The sequence below is a fragment of the Barbus barbus genome (assembly GCF_936440315.1).
Source record: "Barbus barbus genome assembly, chromosome: 32".
Lineage (NCBI taxonomy): Eukaryota > Metazoa > Chordata > Actinopteri > Cypriniformes > Cyprinidae > Barbus > Barbus barbus.
Window position 1 is genome coordinate 7,853,493 of NC_136760.1, and position 20,497 is coordinate 7,873,989.

At 34.7% G+C, this 20,497-nt stretch overlaps 3 protein-coding genes across 4 annotated transcripts in view; 1 reads left to right on the plus strand and 2 right to left on the minus strand.

Moving 5' to 3' along the window:
- LOC306851914 (renalase-like) overlaps positions 1 to 225 on the minus strand; it is a 65,899-nt gene extending 65,674 nt beyond the window's left edge. The window contains exon 1 of the mRNA XM_079388420.1: positions 121 to 225. The gene's annotated coding sequence lies outside the window, so the exon portion shown is untranslated. The remainder of the gene's footprint in view (positions 1 to 120) is intronic.
- A 2,084-nt stretch (positions 226 to 2,309) lies between these two features.
- Positions 2,310 to 14,215, plus strand: LOC306851908 (lysosomal acid lipase/cholesteryl ester hydrolase-like). Its single transcript, XM_079388412.1, has 10 exons — positions 2,310 to 2,434; positions 3,326 to 3,437; positions 6,429 to 6,546; positions 9,806 to 10,016; positions 10,449 to 10,558; positions 11,327 to 11,463; positions 11,780 to 11,926; positions 12,014 to 12,085; positions 13,064 to 13,132; positions 13,546 to 14,215. Exons 1-10 carry the CDS (start codon positions 2,412 to 2,414, stop codon positions 13,777 to 13,779), a joined length of 1,233 nt encoding a protein of 410 aa, XP_079244538.1. The 5' UTR covers positions 2,310 to 2,411; the 3' UTR covers positions 13,780 to 14,215.
- Positions 14,216 to 14,219: 4 nt separating this feature from the next.
- LOC306851915 (ankyrin repeat domain-containing protein 22-like) lies at positions 14,220 to 16,953 on the minus strand. 2 transcript variants are annotated; one of them, XM_079388424.1, is made up of 6 exons: positions 16,772 to 16,945; positions 15,939 to 16,130; positions 15,627 to 15,734; positions 15,295 to 15,372; positions 15,083 to 15,181; positions 14,220 to 14,686 (listed from the first exon to the last, which is right to left on the minus strand). In XM_079388424.1, the coding sequence occupies exons 1-6, from the start codon at positions 16,790 to 16,792 to the stop codon at positions 14,609 to 14,611; spliced, it is 576 nt and encodes a 191-aa protein (XP_079244550.1). In that variant the 5' UTR covers positions 16,793 to 16,945; the 3' UTR covers positions 14,220 to 14,608. The 2 variants fall into 2 exon arrangements, with proteins under 2 accessions (XP_079244550.1, XP_079244549.1); XM_079388423.1 differs by having other exon boundaries at positions 14,276 to 14,686; positions 15,083 to 15,196; positions 16,772 to 16,953.
- Positions 16,954 to 20,497: the final 3,544 nt, after the last annotated feature.

Consider the following 20,497-nt stretch of genomic DNA (forward strand, 5'->3'; position numbering starts at 1 on the left):
TTAAACGCATAAAATGAAGCCGACACTATAACAGATCAGATACAGTTCAGAGAAGAGTAGTAGTATATATTTACTTAATGCCATGTCAGCATTATAGGCTAGTTCAGAGAAGAAGCATACCTGCTGTGAATACGAGCGTAGTACGGTGTGGCACTTATATATTGAGCATCAAGATCAACTGTGCATGAAGGATCATTTGGACTTCTGCTTGTGGACATTCTCCCCCCTATAACATAAACGCAAAATATCATCAACATCTATTCAAAATATCAGCAGGTCAAATCAATATGACACATGAAATTATGCTTTTTAAATACTATAGATAAATTAAACATCTGAATGAAAACATACATTGATTTAGCATCAGTGTAAATACATAAAACATGAGTAATTACACCACTATCACACAAACTGTACAGTAAATATTGTAAAATACAAAATATATATATCATAAATAAGTGGTTATATCAGATATGATATATTCAAAGCATCATAACATTGTGTTTTCTCCTTTATTATGTTGATATTTATAATTGAGTTTCGGAACATTTTAAAACATTGTAAGAGATAATACCAATATAATTAAGTATCCAAGAACATTTTGACTTGCCTTTGCAAAAAAGCTGAAAGGCTAAAAGTCAGACACATTCATGTCAGAACACTCTTCTTCATGGTCTTGGGATATTTCTACATCTCATTAGCCCTAGTAAAACACTTATAAAGGCATTCAGTATTTAGAGGCCCACAGTGCAGTTCAGCACTGATCTATAGAAGTGAGCTTTAAAAAACTAATTCTCCTCAGAGCAGCTCACTTTGTCTATGATAAACTTAATTTCTCATATATAGCCTATATTGTGTAAATAATATGAAAAACCTAAATTAACTGCAATAAAAATGCTTATGCAAAAAACATTGTGTATGCTTATATTTTGGGGATTTTTTATTATTATTTCCAAAATACAGGCCAAATACTTGATTTAAAAACTACTAGAATTGTTCCAAAACCAAAACAAGAATGTTTGATCTTCCATTTAACATATTTGATGTTCTCTTTGCATGTTGATCAACGTTTAAATGTAAAGAAATGCCTAAATTAAACCTGTTCCTCATTTAAAGTCATGTGTCTCTTTAGAAGACTTGAATTAAGCTGCTCAATATGGAATACTTTCAAATTCTATTTTGGAAGTTTTGGTGAAATTGACTTTGAATGCATGAATGACATGAGGGTGAGTATTTTTTTTATTTATTGTTTGGTGTACAAACCTTTCATTGTCAGTAAGCACTGGTCTTGTATGATTATGTATTCCAACCACATTTGTAGTTTTTACCAATATTGAGTAAAAAAACGGCATTAATTAATTACTAACTATTTTGTTTTATTAACATCTAATCATCCACAATCTAATCAATATGGGCCTGTCCTGTCAATCAAAGGACAAAGTCCAAAACTTACCTCCATTGTTTATCGTGCATTGAAAAACCATGAGGACTTGCTCAGTCTGCTCTTTCAGGCGAAGAGTCAATAAGGAATTTGACGACGAAAACTTTCAATAATAAAGTTGAAGTTACCTCGTATTATATCTGCTTATTGTCTGCTGACTTTCCACCTTTATAGATCATCAGCAGGTCACCAGTTTAGCAGCGTTTGAATTGTGTTTAACCTTAATGAATGACAGTTTGTTGCACATACTTCTAATTCAATGATTTAAACACACGAGACACCCGCCACTCAATAAAGTATGTCACATCAGTACATAAAATAAACATTCTGTGAGTGAAAACAGATAAGATGCTAACCTGCACCCCGGATTTGTCCCACACGACTAACTTATATTTACTTTGTTTGGCAGCTCCCTCCGCAGCAGACAGGCACATAAACTGCCTGTAAGTCCAGCACCAACTATTAGAACTCGAGACATTTTTAGAAAAGGTACATAAAAACTGCTTATGTAAAATAACAAAGCGATCTTGCTCGTTTGAAGAGCACACACGATTTAGCACACTGTCCCTTTAAGAATTATTAAAGGCTGAAACGTTTGAGTTGGCCAACCAAAACATTCCCTTCGTTTTTTAATATTTGACTGATGTTTATGCACAACATGTCCAAACAGAAAAATAATAATAAAGTTATTTGCAATTTTTACAGGTACATTGAAGAACTCAAATGTATTTATAATGTATGCTGTATTTACAGCAATTTAAAATATTTAATATTGCAATGCACAAGTTATAATTTTATAAGTTCTAAGTTCTTGGAAGAAAGCAGCTATTACAGAAATGAATGGCACTTCTTCGGGAGGGGCACTGATTGATTAAAGGCGTCCAAGAACAGTGATCAGGTCATGGTGTCATTGTCAGCTGATGCATTTTGATCGTGATCAGTGTGTGGTCAGCTGAGGCTCCTCACTTTGATGGAGGTCTCAACAGAAGTTGGGTGAGTTTCACTAAATAAGCTTGTATTTTTTCGTTATTCGGTGCTTATAACCATTTAATAAACACACTCCATCAGATCATTAGTCTCGATCAGCTTAAAACGATCCTGTTTATTAATGAGCTGCAAGGAATTACTTTGTTGCGACTCAATTAATTAGCAATAAACGAATTTACTGTACAGTGAAGTGTGTTAAGATGAAGGTGTGATTTATACGTTTTGTTTGCAGCGACTAAGTTAACTATTTTGTCAAATGCATTGGCTTGGTTACCTGTCATTCAAACCCATTCAGATGTGCTGCGTGCTTTCGTTTTGTGAACACAAAGGGTTGTAAAATGAAACATTTAAACCTCGCTTTAACTGTAATGTGCATAAACACATGTAATAACCTACCTTATACAATGTCTTCTGGTGACATAAATGTTTACATTTTTAAAAAAGTAAGCATTTTCCAAACAAATTTTTGTATTTGATTCCTGCTCTCATGAGATAAAGTATAGTAGTGATGTTCAGTTTGTTTTTTCTGAACAAAGATTTAGCTATATTTTCATGTTATGTATCCTTACATGTTGAGCAACACTAAACAATCTATTGCTGCTGAAGATTAGCATAGCTTTTTTAACAATGGTTTAGTTTAGTGTTTCTTGGTAGACCCACCCTTACAAAATTAACTATGGTTTTATTGTAGTAAAAGTGTTTTTTTTTTTTGGCGTATTGATTGCCATTTGTATAACCACAGTTTTACTACAAATACCATGGTTAAACTATGGTTAGTGTAGCAAAACCATAGTTAATTTGTGGTTATATATAATAACCATGGTGTTTTGGTTTTATTTGTGGTAAGACCATGGTTAATTTTCGTATGTTAATTCACTGTTTGTGAATGTTTGACAGAAAGATGTCGTGGTTGGTGTTGTCTCTGGTACTGCTTACATTTGGGCTCATTCAGTGCAGGCCGCCTGTTGAGGACAAGACTGGACTGGACCCTGAAGTAAATATGAACATTGTAAGTAGCCAGTAGCTAAAAATAACATGTAATAAGCTGCAATTAGTGTTCTTCACTACTGTCCAGCAAGTTGTCAATAAGTGCTAAAACGCCAGAGAATAAATTCAGGTAAATTGGGTTACTTTTTTTCCATTAATCACATCGCAATGACATCCAACAAAGTCAACAATTCAGTAGTTTACTATATTACAAATCACTGAATTGTAATATAGTGTGAATATAGAGCTTGTGCTCAAAGTAGAAAAAGACATCAATTTTATTCATAAACCCAAGCTAAGAAAAAATGATGCAATTTGGTGCAGATGTTGTTATATATGGCCAAAAAATAAGATGAAATTCTCATAGCTTGTAATGTAAATCAATGAGATTTTTATAACAGCATAACAGACGTACATAAAATGCACCATGTAGACAAAAATGTCAATTTTTCTAGCTTTTACTGCTTTAGGTGACCTTTGAATGTCATGTCTTATTAAGTGAACTTTGCACTACATTTTTGTCACATGCTCTAAAGAGAAGTGGATTCATTAGTTGACCATCTCTATAAGAAAATACATTTTGCACTTTGTCCTTCCATGATTCAGTGTGGCTCTTGGAAGCTGAATACACTTGTAAAAGTGAATATTCCCCTAGTGGGAAAAAAAATACTAAAATGTATTTGAAATACATTTACATATTTACCTGTATGTGCTTAATAAAAATACCCTGTTGTACTTTTGGTATACTTAAAGTCTGCTAAATTGTAAAAACAAATTTTGTTCTTAATGCACTTTAATTGTGCGGAAGTAGTGTTGAAGACCAAATAAAAATATACTTAGAAGTATTTGATTGTGGAACTAATGAAAGTATACTTCGGGTACACTTTAAATATCTTGCATTTAAAAACTGATATCTGAAATCACAATCCTTATACAATGTGATATTAAAACACATTTTAGGCTTAATATTAAGAAATGTTAAGTGCAATCTGCAATAAAGAAATCATTTTGTATAAGTCTTAAGTGATATTTCAATAAATATGTTAATGGTTTAAAGTACATCATCATCATCATACTTAGTATGGAATAAATGTGTTTTAAGTTAATTATAGCATTTTTTATTTATGTTTTTTTTTTTTTATTAGGGTTAGATCTTGGTTCATAAGTGTTTCAAATTATATTTTTTTCAGTATGTGAAACAGGGAAGAGAAACATAATTCACCAGTTCAGCTATTTTTATTTTTCATAATTGATATTAGCTTTATGTAACATATTTTCCCACGGACTCTGAAAGGAAATTGCACTCTAAGTGACATTCTTGCACTTTCATGTTTGGTTAGATATGAAACAAGATTTCTTGGTTTAAATAATGATATCTCATAATCATTGTTTGACAATTTGCACAGGCCAAGTAACCATTTGCAGAAATGCTGATAAGACGGTGATTTGTTGGTTTTAATACAATAACTGGTTTTTAAACACTGTGTTTCACCTACTTGCTTTCACAAGGAGACTATTGAGCCTTCAAAATTTGTCACTTGGGCTTAAAAGAAGTGTTTACCCAAACATATATTCAAGAAATATATATTTCTTCATTTGATCTTGATGGGAGAATTTAAATACTCTGTACACAGTTCTTTTCCATACAATAACAGTTTTTAGTGGCAATGTCTGTCTAGATCCATAGGTATAAAAAAAGACAATCCATATGACTTGTACACCATATTCCATATTTTCTGAAGCCATGCAATAATCATTTTGTTTTCCAAAGAAAACATAAAAATGTACAGGATGATTTAAAAAATTACAGATTTTTTATTTTTGGGTGAACCTTCCCTTCAAAGTCACGATGTAACAAAAGTAGTAACAGATATTTGGATTGTGATGTATATCTCAGTGAAAAAGAATATTAGAAAAGGAAAAATGTTGGGCAGGGGGTTGGTTCTATGCATCAGTTGTTGATTGGATGGAGGCAGATCTGAATGTCAGCTTGCAGGCAATTGAAAGTAATTGGAAGTGTATAAGTGGACTGAATGGCTGGAGAAGTCTATACATGATCAGAGAGAAGATTTACTGGGGGAAAAAAACTACATAAGAAAAGTGAAGTGTGTAATTTTTAAAGTGTGTAAATACCTATTAGTTAAGTGTTGCTATGCTGGACTGCTAAAAAGTGAATGAATGAATAATGTAGAAAGGAGCTTGTTGTCCATATTTTCAGTAGTTGGTCACATTCTGCATTTCATCATACTTTCCTTTTGCATTTTCACTCCGCAGAAGTGCACAAAATATTTATTGTTTCCAACACACACTATTTCAACATGAAAAAAGGACGAATACGAGAAGAAGAGAGAGCGAAAGAGAGAGAGAGAGAGAGAAGCACATCCCCCAGTGCTTACTCTCTCCATAATGTGTGTTGAGCCAGCAGTGGGTTTATCCTTAAGTGGCCTAAAGTACAATGAGCAGACAGTAGACCCAAGGGGAGTGGGAAATTGCAGAGCCTTTAATTATGCATGGGGAGATTGCATGGCAGGCCTGGAACCAACAAGCTCACACAGTTTCTTTGAAGTCTCTGATGATAATTTATCTCATATCTGGAGGAGGAGGAGCAGTGTGACACCATACAGCTGAAATAATTGTGCTCTTGAAAAGACAAATGACTAAACTAAGAATTTAAGCTGAACTGGTGTTTTCTATTTTCATTACATTTTAAAATACTGCCACGTTGATGACATTTATTGTAGACCTTAGCAAAGAAGAAATGTAGCTATTCTTAAAAAATCCTTAGATCTTATATTTCTGCTTCAAATGGATGACATTATACTGCTTTCATTGGAATAGAACAATACTTGTGCTATTTTGAAGTGTTGCATAGTCTAAAGAGAGAAGGAATGTGTTTGCTGTCCTATTTAATCTCATTTATCTTACATGGAGGTGTGTTTCTATTGATTTCTCCATGCTGTCATGCTTCTCATGGACTTTGCCCATTGCTCACCATTGTGTTTGTCTCTTGTAGAGTGAGATCATCAGACACTGGGGCTACCCAGCTGAAGAATTTGAAGTGGTCACTGAGGATGAGTACATCCTGAGCGTCAACCGAATCCCACATGGGGTCAAAAACAAGGATGAACAAGGTAAAGGTTTGAGCTGGCGTGCCAAAAGATTTGAATGAGCCCATTTATGTTTCTGTATGGCTTGGGTTAGCGTGAATTATTAAAGATGGGAGCTTTTTGTCCTCACTAAAGTGGCCGTCTGAAAGAGGAATAATGTCTGTAAGATGAACTCTGAATTCTCACATTCACTGGTTCACTTGTGAAGCCATTATGAGACATACACTGTCACATGAACAGCTGAACCTTAACATCTTAACATCCCGTGGTTTTTAATAGTCACGTAGTAATTTAAAGAGGGGAGAGAAGTGGTTTTAGATGAGTCAGTGTTGTATGGAGGAGGACCTCCTGTAACACGCTCGTATAACGCAACCCACACATGATGTCTTCTTAGGGTTTTCTTCCCATGAATATCAAGAGCTCATGACCTCTTGTGATGGTGTGAGGTTAGAAGATCCTGTTTCATAAATTAATTTAGTTAGTGTTATTTTCTTGTTTTATATTGGGAGTAGTGTTATCAAAAGACCCGGTACTTCGGTACCAAGTCAAGTCGAAAAAAATGAAAACGTCACAGGACCAGGTTTTTTTAAGTACTGGTGTACCCGGTCAACCCGGTTCTTGACACATACGGCCCTATGATTTACGCAATGCAGAAAATGCGGACGGACCCGTCAAAATACAAGTTTATCTTAAAGACATTGTGCCAGAAATATATTGCTATTATTTAGTAGAATGTATGTGATACTATTACTACTGTTGAAAAAACTAATAAATCTTTATTTTTTAAAGAAATAATCACACTATATTTCTTCCATATTTTTATTTTAATAGTAAATTTCCTTTATTTACCAAAAAAATGTTATGTTTAAATTTCATTAATTAAAAGACAAATTAAATTTGGGTGAAACTTGTTTACTGTTTTTCATACTTTTATTACTTGCGGAAAAACTTGAAACACAAAGTTGATTTTTGTACATTTTATGAAAAATGGGTGGGTTCAAACTAAAGGTGATATCTTCTAAGTTGTGTGTCAGATCCAGATGTAAATACCTGGAAATAAACGCCGGCATGTAATTCTCTTGTCTGATATTCATCTTTTGATGTCAAACCCAAATGTTTTCAGTCTACAGCAAAAATAAAGGAATTGGCCGCACTGTCCCAATACTTTTGGAGGGGAGTGTATATATAACAATATATAAAAAACACTTAATTAAAAATCACAAGTAAATTTTATCTTCAGCAAAATGAATCTTAAAATGAATATAATTTTTCACATTTTACTTTAAAATTTTGTGATGCTTAATTTATATGGACTATAATACATTTGATTAGTTAACAGTTTTATTTTTAAATTATTTAGAAAAAATAGTATAAAACTAAATATCTGCCATTGATCAATTTTTTGTATGTATCAGCAAGTATTATTGTAGGTGTCTGTAGAATAAATCAATACCAGCTATGACGTTATCAGCTGAAAAACAAAGGAATCTCTGTGATGATAAATCAGGCTGAAATCGGTTAATTTCAGATGAGTGTTATTATGGTGTTAATATTCTCGGCCCTGTACAATAGTGCTTCTGGAATCAGTATTCAGTTTGATATTTAGCGCTCCCCATATTTCATTAATGAGCAGAGAGATCTCTAAAGCTCATGCTGTCACACTAATCTCGCCAGGGATGCCACTGGAGCGGAAAACCAATTCAACAGCGATACATCAGCTTCCACTCTCCCTCGCTGTGCTAACACAATGTCTCATGTTTTTCTAAATGAGAATACATTTCCCCGACACAAATCCCTCTGCTGGAGGATTTGAGGGCCTTTGAGAAACTTTGGCCTTGTGCATCTTTGCTTTTCACTCATTGTATTAGATTAAGAGCGTTGTTGGCTGCGTTCTTCTGTTTGACCTTCAGAATAAAATTGGTTTATGCAAATGAACGTGTGGAAATCTGTTCTGTACATTTATAACCGTACTTAATCAGGAAGACGGGGAATTTTGAAGACCACGTTAACAAGACAAACCCTGTGAGACGTTTTTGCTTTATGGTGATCTTAAAGCTGTGTGTGCAGAGAACTGGTAAACGTTAATAATAAATTCAGAAATATGATAAGTAAAGAGCCATCAAGCTGTTTGTTTTTAGTGGATGGCTGGTGCTGAGTGGTGTGACGTTGGTTGTGAGAAGCACTGAAGCTCTGAGGTGGCACATGGGATATGCAACTCATTTCCTGCTGTCCCAGTTCTCCAAGTCACACGAGACACTGTGCTGCATGGCACGAAAGAACACCAAGGAATGACAATACTTTTTAGCACCTAGTGAGAAAATACACTCTCGTTCTTTTCTCCAGATCTAGTAATTCATTCAAAAACACTTTCAAAAGGCAATCCGTACACACAGTGACTTTAATACAACTCTTCCGTAACAACTTTGGAGTAAAAATGCCAGGGTCATCTTTTAAAAAGATGATTATTGGTTTTATTATTAGATAAAATTGTGATTTTTAACAAAATTGCTTCACTCATAATTAATATTAGAAAAACCTTGTCTGCCAAATCAAATCATGTACTGCAACAAACAATTAGAAACCCCATGACAGCGTATTAGTCTCTTAAAATATCAGAGAATTTGAGTTTTATGAGAAGGCAGGATTAAGATTAATAATTGATCATATTTGTAAAAACAAGTTTTTACATTTAAAAATATATTTAAAAGGAAAATAATATCTAAGATGTGTACACTCACTTGTATTCAAGGTGTAAGAAAAAATATATGATTTTTTTGCTTGATGACTCGAGTCATTTAAATGAAACTTTTCCTGAAAATTGTATTAAATTTCTCACAATCAGCACAAACAGATTCATATATTAGGTCTGAAGCAGTGATTTCCTTTGAACTTCATTTCCTATAAAACCAATCTGACTCATTGTGCAGTTGCTCCCCTTGGATTATTCTGCAGTTATGTAAAATGTAAAGTCTCCAGCTCCACACCACTTCCAAAGTCTTGCTGTGCGAATTGCAGGGTTTGAGGGGGGTAGAAGGAATGGCTGGTATGAAGTCAAACAATGCTATCAGCTCAAGGTCTGTTTGTGCTACTAAGAGGACCAGCTCACATCCTGTTTCTGAAAGATATTCACAATAAAGTTCCCAAAAAAGAAAGAATGGCATTATCAGTATAAAGCTAATGCACATACTCCCTCTGCTGGCTAAACATGTAATCTCTAAAAATAAATACGAGTATATTTGATTCAATTTACATCCACTGAAGTGACATTTTTTTGGTCTCTTAATTCATATTTCAGAAGCCAAGCCCGTAGTGTTCCTCCAACATGGTCTTCTTGCTGCTGGAAGTAATTGGGTGACAAACCTGCCCAACACCAGCCTGGGCTTCTTGTTAGCCGATGCTGGATTTGATGTGTGGATAGGCAACAGCCGTGGGAACACCTGGTCCAGAAAACATGTCAGCCTTGACCCTAAACAGAAAGAATACTGGCAGTTCAGGTACAAGAACAACATTTTTATGAAAGCGCTTAGCATGTGGTTTACACTTTCTCATCAAAAACCAACCTTTTTACTTTTTAAGACATTTAAGATAAAACTGTGTAAACTGTGATAAATTTTTTCAGGGTTCTTTAATTTCAAAAGAGCAGTTTACATGAAATATAAATATTTTTCTTGTAAGTCTTCCTTGTATTTATTCAAGCATTTATTTCCTCTTTTCAGCTGATACTTGTGTGCAGAGCTTGAAACCTAGTCATACTTAAAATTTTGACATTACTCTTGTTTTTGCCTTGCATACTTTGGTATTTCCTTCGGGAAATGCAGATCTAGTTCTTATTCTTTGGAATTCTCTGTTGGGTTGATAATATATCAGCCAGAATACAGAACTAAAAAAAAAATGTTTTTTTGTTTTTGTGTTTGTGTGTGAGCCAGTCATGATGAACTGGCTAAGAAGGATCTTCCTGCAGTGATAAACTTCATTACAAAGACCACTGGCCAGGAGCAAATCTTTTATGTGGGCCATTCCCAGGGAACCACTATAGGTATCACATATTCTCTAAGCATTTTAGAGTGATTTATTATTTTGATCTGCTATTCATCAAATCACTGGTCTACAAAATATGCTCAGAGATGTGTTGTGCATTATGCATCTTCTCACACTGACAGTAGACAAATGCATTATCATACGGTATCGTGTGGGAATATCTCACAGCTCAGCAGCTACAGTACTTCACACTTTTTGCTATGCATGATGTGATTCCAAGCCTAATATATTTTTATATTTATAGTACATTTATTTATATATGGGACCCTGTACCACAGAACCATTCTTGAGTCGCTGGGGTATATTTGTAGCAATAGCCAAAAATACATTGTATGGGTCAAAATTATCCATTTTTCTTTTATGCCAAAAATCATTAGGATATTAAGTAAAGATCATGTTCCATGAATATATTTTGTAAATTTCTTACCATAAATATATCAAAACTTCATTTTTGATTAGTAATATGCATTGCTAAGAACATAATTTGGACAAATTTAAAGGTTATTTTCTCATATTTAGATTTTTTTTGCACCCTCAGATTCCAGATTTTGAAATAGTTGTATCTCGGCCAAATATTGTCAGATTCTAACAAACCATACATCAATGGAAAGCTTATTTATTCAGCTTTCCGATGATGTTTAAATGTCAATTTCGAAAAATTGACACTTAAGACTGGTTTTGTGGTCCAGGGTCACATATTATTTTATATTATATATGTATTTCTTCTTGAAATGTTGATGCATAACTTCCTATTCTTGCTTCTCAGCGTTCATTGCTTTCTCCACAATGCCGGAGCTGGCCAGCAAAATCAAGATGTTCTTTGCTCTGGCTCCTGTCGCCACAGTGGGGTTGACCAAAAGCCCCATGAGCAAATTGTCTGTTATTCCAGAGTTTCTCATTTGGGTGAGCATTTTGTTCCAGAAACTAGAAAACTACTATGTTGCCTACCTAGGCAGCTGCCAAATATTGGATAAAATAGTGTATTCTAAATTACACATTTTAATTATATATGTATTACATACTGTATTCTTTTGCTCTTGTGATGCCTTAATATCTAAACTCTTTTACACATTCAAAATTAATCAGTAGTCAATAAAAAAGTGTTTTCCTTACAAATGAAGGTCATGGAAGTGAGTTTATATTTTTTAAGGTTATTTACACCTATGATGATAATTTTTTAGAATAATATGTTCTACATTTTTTTTTTTTACATTTATAGGATCTCTTCGGACGAAAGGACTTCTTTCCTCAGAATGAGTTGATTAAGTTTTTTGCCACTGAGTTCTGCAGCAGAAAGCCTTTGAGTGTGCTGTGCGGGAACGTCTTCTTTCTTCTCTGTGGTTTTGATGAGAAGAACCTGAACATGGTATAGCACTCGCTTTGTTAGATCATGCATTTTAATGTCAGTGAATTTGAGAATGTTCCTTCACGAGTTCCTTCATCTCTCTTTCAGAGCAGAACACCTGTGTACACAACACACTGCCCAGCAGGAACCTCAGTCCAGAACATGGTTCATTGGGCTCAGGTAAAAAAAAAATTACAAAAAAAAAAAACCCAGTTTCTATGTGCCTTATGAAATGTCCCTCTCCACCTGCAATACATTTTAAAACATCTCCACATTATTTCCTCAAAATGAGTGAAAACACAACCACCAGAAGTTGCAACAGTTCCTTAATCTGTCTCAGAGTGAAATATCAGTGTGAAGTGACAGAGCAGAGAAGCATTGAGGTGTTTCAATAGGGACGTTTTGCACCTGCTCGACCACATTGCCTTGCATGTGTTCTCAAATGCACTCTCTCTCTCTCTCTCTCTCTCTATATATATATATATATATACCAATTCTTTCTGCAGACCAGTCAAGTTCTTCCACACTGACTGAATCAATCATGTCTTTTTGAACCGTGTCTTATACACAGAGGCACTGTCATGTTAGAATAGAAAAGGGTCCTGTCCAAACTGTTGCTATAAAATTAGAAGCACACAATTCCCTAGAATATCATTATATGCTTTAACATTAATTATTAAAGTAGTCAAACACGTTCATTAGAAGGGGGTGACCCAATACTTTTGGCAATATAGTGTGTGTATATATATATATTATCATTGCCACTATTTGGAAACTTTAAAGTGGATGGACAGGACTCCATTGTGAACACAACCTTTGTAGATATGGCAAAACGCTGAGTAATTCAGTAAGACTGTAATTCTACGTTGCAGCAATTCCTTGTAAAGATAATTAAATGCAGACTACACCTTACTCTGTATGTCATAGGGCTGGTTCACACTGCCCCACCAAACGGGAGTAACTCAAAAAATGCATAGATGTCTGTTGGATTTATGTTAAGAAACAACTGCCATGTTCACACTGATCCAACAAATACCAACATGCTCCAATTAAAGCAACACAAAGACTGCTCTTTGATACAAAAGGCACTATCAAACATCTGAACATTTTACTTAATTTTACCTGTTCTTAAATACATTTCTTGTATTCTTTATACAGGCTGTGAAATCCAGTAAGCTTATGGCATATGATTATGGAAAAGCTGGAAATATGGCACATTATAATCAGGTAACATTGAGGACTTGACTATTTCTGCCCTTAAAGGGACCCAAAAATTAAAAGGCTGTTATCATTTACACACCCTCATGTATATATACACATTGCTTTCTTCTGCTGAACACCAAACAGCCTCCTGCTGACTTCCAAAACCGAAACTGTTTAGTTACCAACATTCTTCAAAATACTGTATCCTCTTTTGTGTTCCACAGAAGAGACAAAGTCATACAGGTTTGGAAACGATGACTAAATGACAACATAATTTCCCTTTAAGCTAGTTTCACCACTAACTATACCAACTTGCTTATCTAGGGCATTTTTTAAATACTCTCATGAGGATGAACGTGTCATGTTTGCTGTCACTCTGAGTCAGAACTGAGCAGTGCTTGAAGTGTTAATGTCTCTTCCTGCTTCTCCATTATCAGTCGACCCCTCCCCTGTACAACGTGCGGGACATGACAGTACCCACAGCCTTGTGGTCTGGTGGACAGGACACTCTGGCAGATCCTCAGGACGTGGCTCTACTGCTAACACAGATACCCAAATTGGTGTACCACCGTGACATTAAACACTGGGAGCACCTGGATTTCATCTGGGGTTTGGATGCCCCACAAGAGATGTACAACAAAATGATCGAAATGTTGAGGGAGAATGTGTGAAGAGACATTTTGATAGAGAAGCAAGTTTTATCAGCAGTTTTTTAAATATTCCTTGAGCTTGAGCTAATACTTCTGTATCTCTTTGTTTATTCTTTCTGTAAGCAGATGAACCCATTTGTTTGAGGTGCTGGCAACCGAATCTGCAATTTGTGAATGTAAATTTGATATTACAAACTGAGCTAAGCCTTTGAGACATTACCCAGAGACAGAGTTTTACACTCATGACCAGGGGTTGCCTTTTAATGTCTTTCAAAGGACATGCACTTAATGTTTTTTTTTTTTACTTTAGCTTTTACTAACCACTACATCCTCAATCTCACTATACTGTAGTATTTCATGACCTGTCTTGTGGCCTTGTCACGTAATAGACTGATTTTGTAAAACATGACTGGAAATAAACATACATTGATGCAGAAAATATGCATACAAAAAGTAATTTTGCTTAATGAGAGGTTTAACTTTTAAACCAACAGTTTGACACAATCCAAATCCATTTGAAATCTTACAGTGATAAAAAACACAAACTTTAATACTTTAAAACAAACTGAAAATACATATACAGTACATTAAATGATCAATATACAATATAAGAAAATCAACAACACAAATGAGTAATCAAATGAAAAAACTAAATCAAATATGCTTAAATACATCTTTCATCTAAGAAATGCATGTCTTATAACATCAAGTGCAACAATGTGCGGTTCAAAGTGTAAAAAATTGTGACAATTGGTGAAAACCCAATCTTAAACTCAGCTGGTGAATTGTAAAGGACCCCACTGCTGCTGCACATGAAACAAGTCTCTTCTCTCATGTCATCTATTAATACTCACATTGATTTTGTTAACATTGCAACAATTTTGTGGAACTGTAGTCTCTTTGCAATATCTAGTGGGGTTTCATGATTCTGTGAAGACAGAAACAACATGTCAAACTATTAAAAGAGTCACACAATGTGTTTAACAGAAAAAAAATGCTTGTTTCACATCACAGATCAACACCAGTTTCAAATCCTGTCAGTCTCAGCAAATGTAATTTCTCTAAAACACTTTATTACTTTCAGTTACAATTAACATTCCCTTACCAAGTTCTCAGTTGACATTAAAATAATGGTTTGCTGCTAAATACAGTGCAACACCTGTCTGTCACCTGTCACTACTTTCTTCATTTTCACCTTATCTACTGTGTAGAGAGATAAACATTTTTACCGTTACTTTAATAAGGATCTTATTCAGTAAGATTGCGGATCTCTATATACAGTAGAAGTTCATGTTGAAATACTTGCTATAAATAATTAACTTACTTTGTTCAGTACTGAAACATCTGCATTTTTCTCCAGTAACAATGGAATGATCCTTTGACTTTTTCTTTGACATGCATAGTGAAGTCCTGTGTTCCCCTTCTGAAAAAAGCAAAGCTGCACAAATTATACCATGAACATCCTTTTTAGCATGATAATTATTTCTTACCTAATTTCCCACTGAAAAAACAAAATGTTATGACTGTTCTACTTACATAGTCTACAGCATTTACTTCCACCTTAGTGGCCAACAGAAGCTCCATCAATTTCACATTTTTTCTTTGCTTCTCTTCCTTTTGAGAGATAAAATGTGCAATGCTTTAATATTGTCTAATTAAACAAATTTAGATCAGTCATACATTTAAGTCAGATTACATAAGTGATCGACAAGAACACATATAAAACACCACAAAACACTTTCTATTCCTGTACACTAATCTCAGGGAAACACCTGATCTCAACAGGTAAAAATTAATTTTCAATTTAAATTTTTTTTCAGACAGTAACTAGTCTCTTCCAGAAATGCCATGACTGAGGGATAACCTACCATAATAAGATAACCAATTAACAAGATCGGCATTAATATGGCAATCATCAAGTAGTCCAGGAAGGAAAATGTTCTTCTCGTGGCATAGTGCAAACAAGTCCTATCTTTCTAAAGGAAGAACACACACATAGATATGTTTAAACAAGCAAGTTGACCGCACAAAATAAACAATCATTAATAAAAATGTACCACAGGGTGAGTCAGAAAAACAAATGAATCATTGTGCATTAGACTCATAACAACAACTGCAGCAATATTACGATAAGCAGGATTCAAAAAGGCCTATATTCAGTCTTCTCACTTATGCAATACCTTATTTCTAATAGACACATTTGCATTGTAATCTAGAAGGTATTTGACAGTCCTGAGGTGTCCCTGTCTACAGGCGGCTATGATCGGTGTGTCTCCCGTTCCTTCATCTCGAACATTTAAATTTTTGGGATCTTTTGAGATCAGTTTTTGCAACTTGTGGATGTCATCGTCATAAGCTGCCTGACACATTGGCTATGGAAAGAAAGTAGCACAAAATATGATTAGAAACAAGCACATGAAACAATTAATTATCCTATGCCTAAAACATTTAATAAGACTGACAACTAAAGTATAATTAAGGTGGCATGTGATTTTGGCCTGAAACATGGCTTTATATCAGCATGAGCAAAACAAGTCTGGTGACATCCTAAGCATGACAGATAACGTAACACACAAACACACCCTTTAAAAACAAACACTTTACATAAAGTTACATAAACAGTAAAGTATTTGCCTTTTCACAGACAAGTAAACATATGTATTTTAAGGGCTGAAGATCTAGAAGGTCACACCATAATGAAAATAACAACAGCAGTGCCATAAAAAAAGAAAAAGAAAAATATGATTCTCTGGTACAATGTGAAACTGTGTGATAAAGTGTCTGAGAAGAGGACAGTTATTTGGCATTGGCGTGGCTCAAAAGTTAAAATAAGCAATTATTTTTTTTAGTCAGTAGAAAACATTATGTTGAAACGAAACTCATTAAGTTGTTAGAGATTAAATTTAGCATAACACGATCAGTGGATTATCATAATCATCATCAGTTATATGAGCCAAGTCAGCTGTTTTCTAAAGAAAGGAAGATGAAGACACGTTTCAAAGGAGTTACTCACCTCTGAGTAAAATATTCCCATTTGGCTTCCTCTGTCCCTGAAGGGTAACGAAATTAAACTTGTAAATCCTTAATGCGGGCTCTGAGGGTAAAACACTAACAGCCGTTTGCTAACTTGTTTGCTTTCTACCTTGCGAGCTGCGTGACACAGGGCCTCAGAGAAGGGTGTGGTCATGTAACAATGACGCATACGTCATGACGCAATCAGTGCCGTCCAGGTGTGTAGCGGTGGATTCCCGTCCATTAACACCCACTAGCCATACTGTCTGTGAATGGATATGTAAGAAACCAACAAATTCTTATCTGGTATACTGACTGTACATCTGCCTGTCTTTAGCCCTCCACACTTTATTAGAGAATAATGTCTCTGACTAAAATTTTAATTTTAAAATTGTGATAGTAGTATTTTTTTATTTAATTTTTTTTTTTTTTACTGAAAAACTTTGTCATTAATTTACCGGTAAATTATGTGACCCTGGACCACAAAACCAGTCATAAGTAGGGTATATTTGTAGTAATAGCTAACAATACATCGTATGGGTCAAAATTATAAATTTTTCTTTTATGTCAAAAATCATTATATGATATTAAGTAAAGACATATGTTCCATGCAGATATTTTGTAAATTTCCTACCGCAAATATAGCAAAATTTTATTTTTGATTAGTAACATGCATTGCTAAGAACTTCATTTGGACAACTTTAAAGGTGATTTCTCAATAGGCCTATTTAGATTGTTTTGCATCCTCAGATTCCAGATTTTCAAATAGTTTTATCTCAGCCAAATATTGTCCTATCCTAACAAACCACACACCAATGGAAGGCTTATTAAGCTTTCAGAAGGTGTATAAATCTCAATTTTAAAAAAATGGACCCTTATGACTGGTTTTGTGGTCCATAAGCCTGTTGTCTTTCTCCTCAATTACAGCACTCATTCGCACTGATGGATGCTTAAAAATTTAACCATGACTAAATTAAGCGAAGCGGCCATAAATTATTGTAATATGCAGGACAAACATTACTATTTTAGAAATAATCCCTTCCATATTTATAAAAAAAACTTTCCAAGAAAAAAAACTTTATTTATTTAGTCAAACTTGCATTCACTAATGCTGGAGTAAGATTTTAGAAGAAACCTTTTGGTCCTGTTTAATGTTGGTGCTAGTAAAGGCTTGAGAATTTATGGCCTGGTTTCACAACCAAGATTAGGCCATAGTTCAATTAGGACATTTAAGTCATTTTCATTAACATGCCTTAGAAAAAACATTACTCGTGTGCATCTTAGGACAAAACAAAGACACTGATATGTTTAAAGATCAGTCAGTGCAAGTTTCTTTTAGTCGAAACAGCTCAGAATTACATTTTAGTCTGGGGCTGGTCTTAAGCCTTGTCTGTGAAACCGGGGGTACTATTAACACAGTTTGGTATTGTTTTACAATAATAAGGTCTTATTTGTTTAATGAATGATAATTTTTTTTTTTTTTTTGTATTAAGTGTTTGTGTGTTAGTAATCCTATACGTTATGGAGACCAAATGACTCCACAAGGATAGTAATACCAGTAAATTTTGGCCTTGTGGACATTTTTAGGTCCCCAATGAGGAAACAGGCTTATACATCACACAGAATGATGTTTTCTATGATGGCAAGATTAGGTACTTTTGTATGTAATTGATTTTGCATTGTTCTCCAGTGTCACGAATCTGGTCCGTGCAATTCCATTCATTCACCACCAGAGGTCACCCGCTCACCACATGGACTTTCACACTACACAGCACATTGAACTCCATTTCCCATCATACATTGCACTTACTACACACAGCTGGCACCAATCTCTCATTACCCTGATTTCACTCACAGCTGTGAACTATCACCCATCACACACACACTTTATAAGCCTTGGACTTTCTCTGTTTCACCGCCGAGTATTGTCTAGCCTAGCTACACTACGAAGCGTTTTCTGGTCTTAGTTTTCCGAGTCTTGCCTTGTTTATCTTGCCGAGTCTGACCCTGCCCGTGTTTATTGGATTATCTCTCTGCCTTGCCGTCTGGATATTGTACGCCGATCGTCAACCCTCGCTTGTTCCACGGATTGCTCTGTCTTGCCTCTGCCATACCTGTTTGCTGTCTCCCGACCCTGCCTGTATGACCACGTTTTACAATAAAGCTTTGCAAATGGATCCGCACGTCTCACGTCTTGTCAGCCCCGTAAGAGACAGACTCTTTCTAATAAGTCAGTTAAAGTGCTGCAGCTGTGTACAGTGTTGGGTTTTTCTTGTGCATATAAGCAAAAAGCATTTTTGTGTATTTGTTTTAGAGATTTTTGTCAAATGTAGTGGGTTTTTATTTTGTTTGTATTGATTGTAACTAGGTAATTAAGAGTTTTTTTTAAATAAAATTTTAAATAGCCTATACTAAATTATAACTTCATTTCCAGAGATAAGTAGCATTGAAGTACATTAAAATATACTTAAATGTCATTTCAGTTCACATTAATTGCTTATTGAGAAGTACATATTTATCATATTTCAAAGTGCATATAAAATATACTAAAGTCCCACTTAAGTGGTTCAAAAATATCACTCAAAAGTTCAACTAATTGCATTTAATGTAATTTTAAACTGTAATATTTAAATTACAGCCGTGGGTGGTGATGGCGCAGTGGATAAGACACATGCCTTTGGTGTGAGAGACCCGGGTTCAAATCCACTGTGAGACACCAATGTGTCCCTGAGCAAGACACTTAACCCCCTAGTTGCTCCAGAGGCGTGCGACCTCTGACATATATATAGCAATTGTAAGTCGCTTTGGATAAAAGCGTCAGCTAAATGAATAAATGTAAATGTAATATATTTGCAATCAATTACAAATAACATGCATTTAGGTGGTCGAAAATATTACATGTAATTCATGCTTAAGTGTATTGTTAACTGACATAAAAGTACATTTTAGTTAACATTGCTTGTCAGTACATTAGTAGTACACTAAACTATATTTTAAAGACACTAGAAACAGTTATGAAAGTACATATAAAAATGTACTAAAAAATACCACTTAAGTGGTTTAAAAAGTTACTCGAAAGTTCAACTTATTGCATTTAATATCACTTTAAAATGTGATGCATTTGAAGTTAATTACAAATGCAATGTATTTAAGCGTCGAAAATGACATTTAATTTGCACTTATGTGTGTTCTTTTAAAGTATATTAGTATAAGTACACTTTATAAAAGTATACTTAAGTGCACTTCTTTTTCACAAGGGATTGCAGCACTGTTTGTTATGGAAGTTCTAAGCGCCCATGCATTATTATAATTTTTCTGTCTTGTTTTCTCGTGATATAACGAAAGTTGTTTTGTCGTTATCACGACTTAATTTTCTCGTGATCTCGACATAACGAAAGTTGTTTTGTCATTATCTCGACATAACGAAAGTTGTTGATCTCAACGTAAAAACCGTTTTCTCACGACGTAATTGTAGCTATCGTGAGAAAATCAGGGTCGCTATATTTTCTTCGACGATAAAGTTGCAGACCCGACAGCCTCCTTCTCAAGTGTCGAACACTTATGTGTAAGTCGTCAATCACTGACAGACACAGAGCTATTTCAGTTTGAGTGAGTGCCTGATCAAAGTATAAGCGATCATCCATGATGCTGCGATGATGCTGCTTCTATAGCATTTTCTCATGCCGAATACAGAAAATTAAGTCGTGATAACGACAAAACAACTTTC

Coding starts and splice junctions, on each gene's coding strand:
- LOC306851915 (XM_079388423.1), bottom strand. CDS start 16,792: ATGGGAATATTTTACTCAGAG. Junction 16,131..16,771: donor TGGGAATATTTTACTCAGAG/GTGAGTAACTCC, acceptor TTCTTTCCATAG/CCAATGTGTCAGGCAGCTTA. Junction 15,197..15,294: donor AAGTAAATGCTGTAGACTAT/GTAAGTAGAACA, acceptor TAATTTGTGCAG/CTTTGCTTTTTTCAGAAGGG.
- LOC306851908 (XM_079388412.1), top strand. CDS start 2,412: ATGGAGGTCTCAACAGAAGTTGG. Junction 3,438..6,428: donor CTGAAGTAAATATGAACATT/GTAAGTAGCCAG, acceptor TGTCTCTTGTAG/AGTGAGATCATCAGACACTG. Junction 6,547..9,805: donor CAAAAACAAGGATGAACAAG/GTAAAGGTTTGA, acceptor TTGGTCTCTTAA/TTCATATTTCAGAAGCCAAG.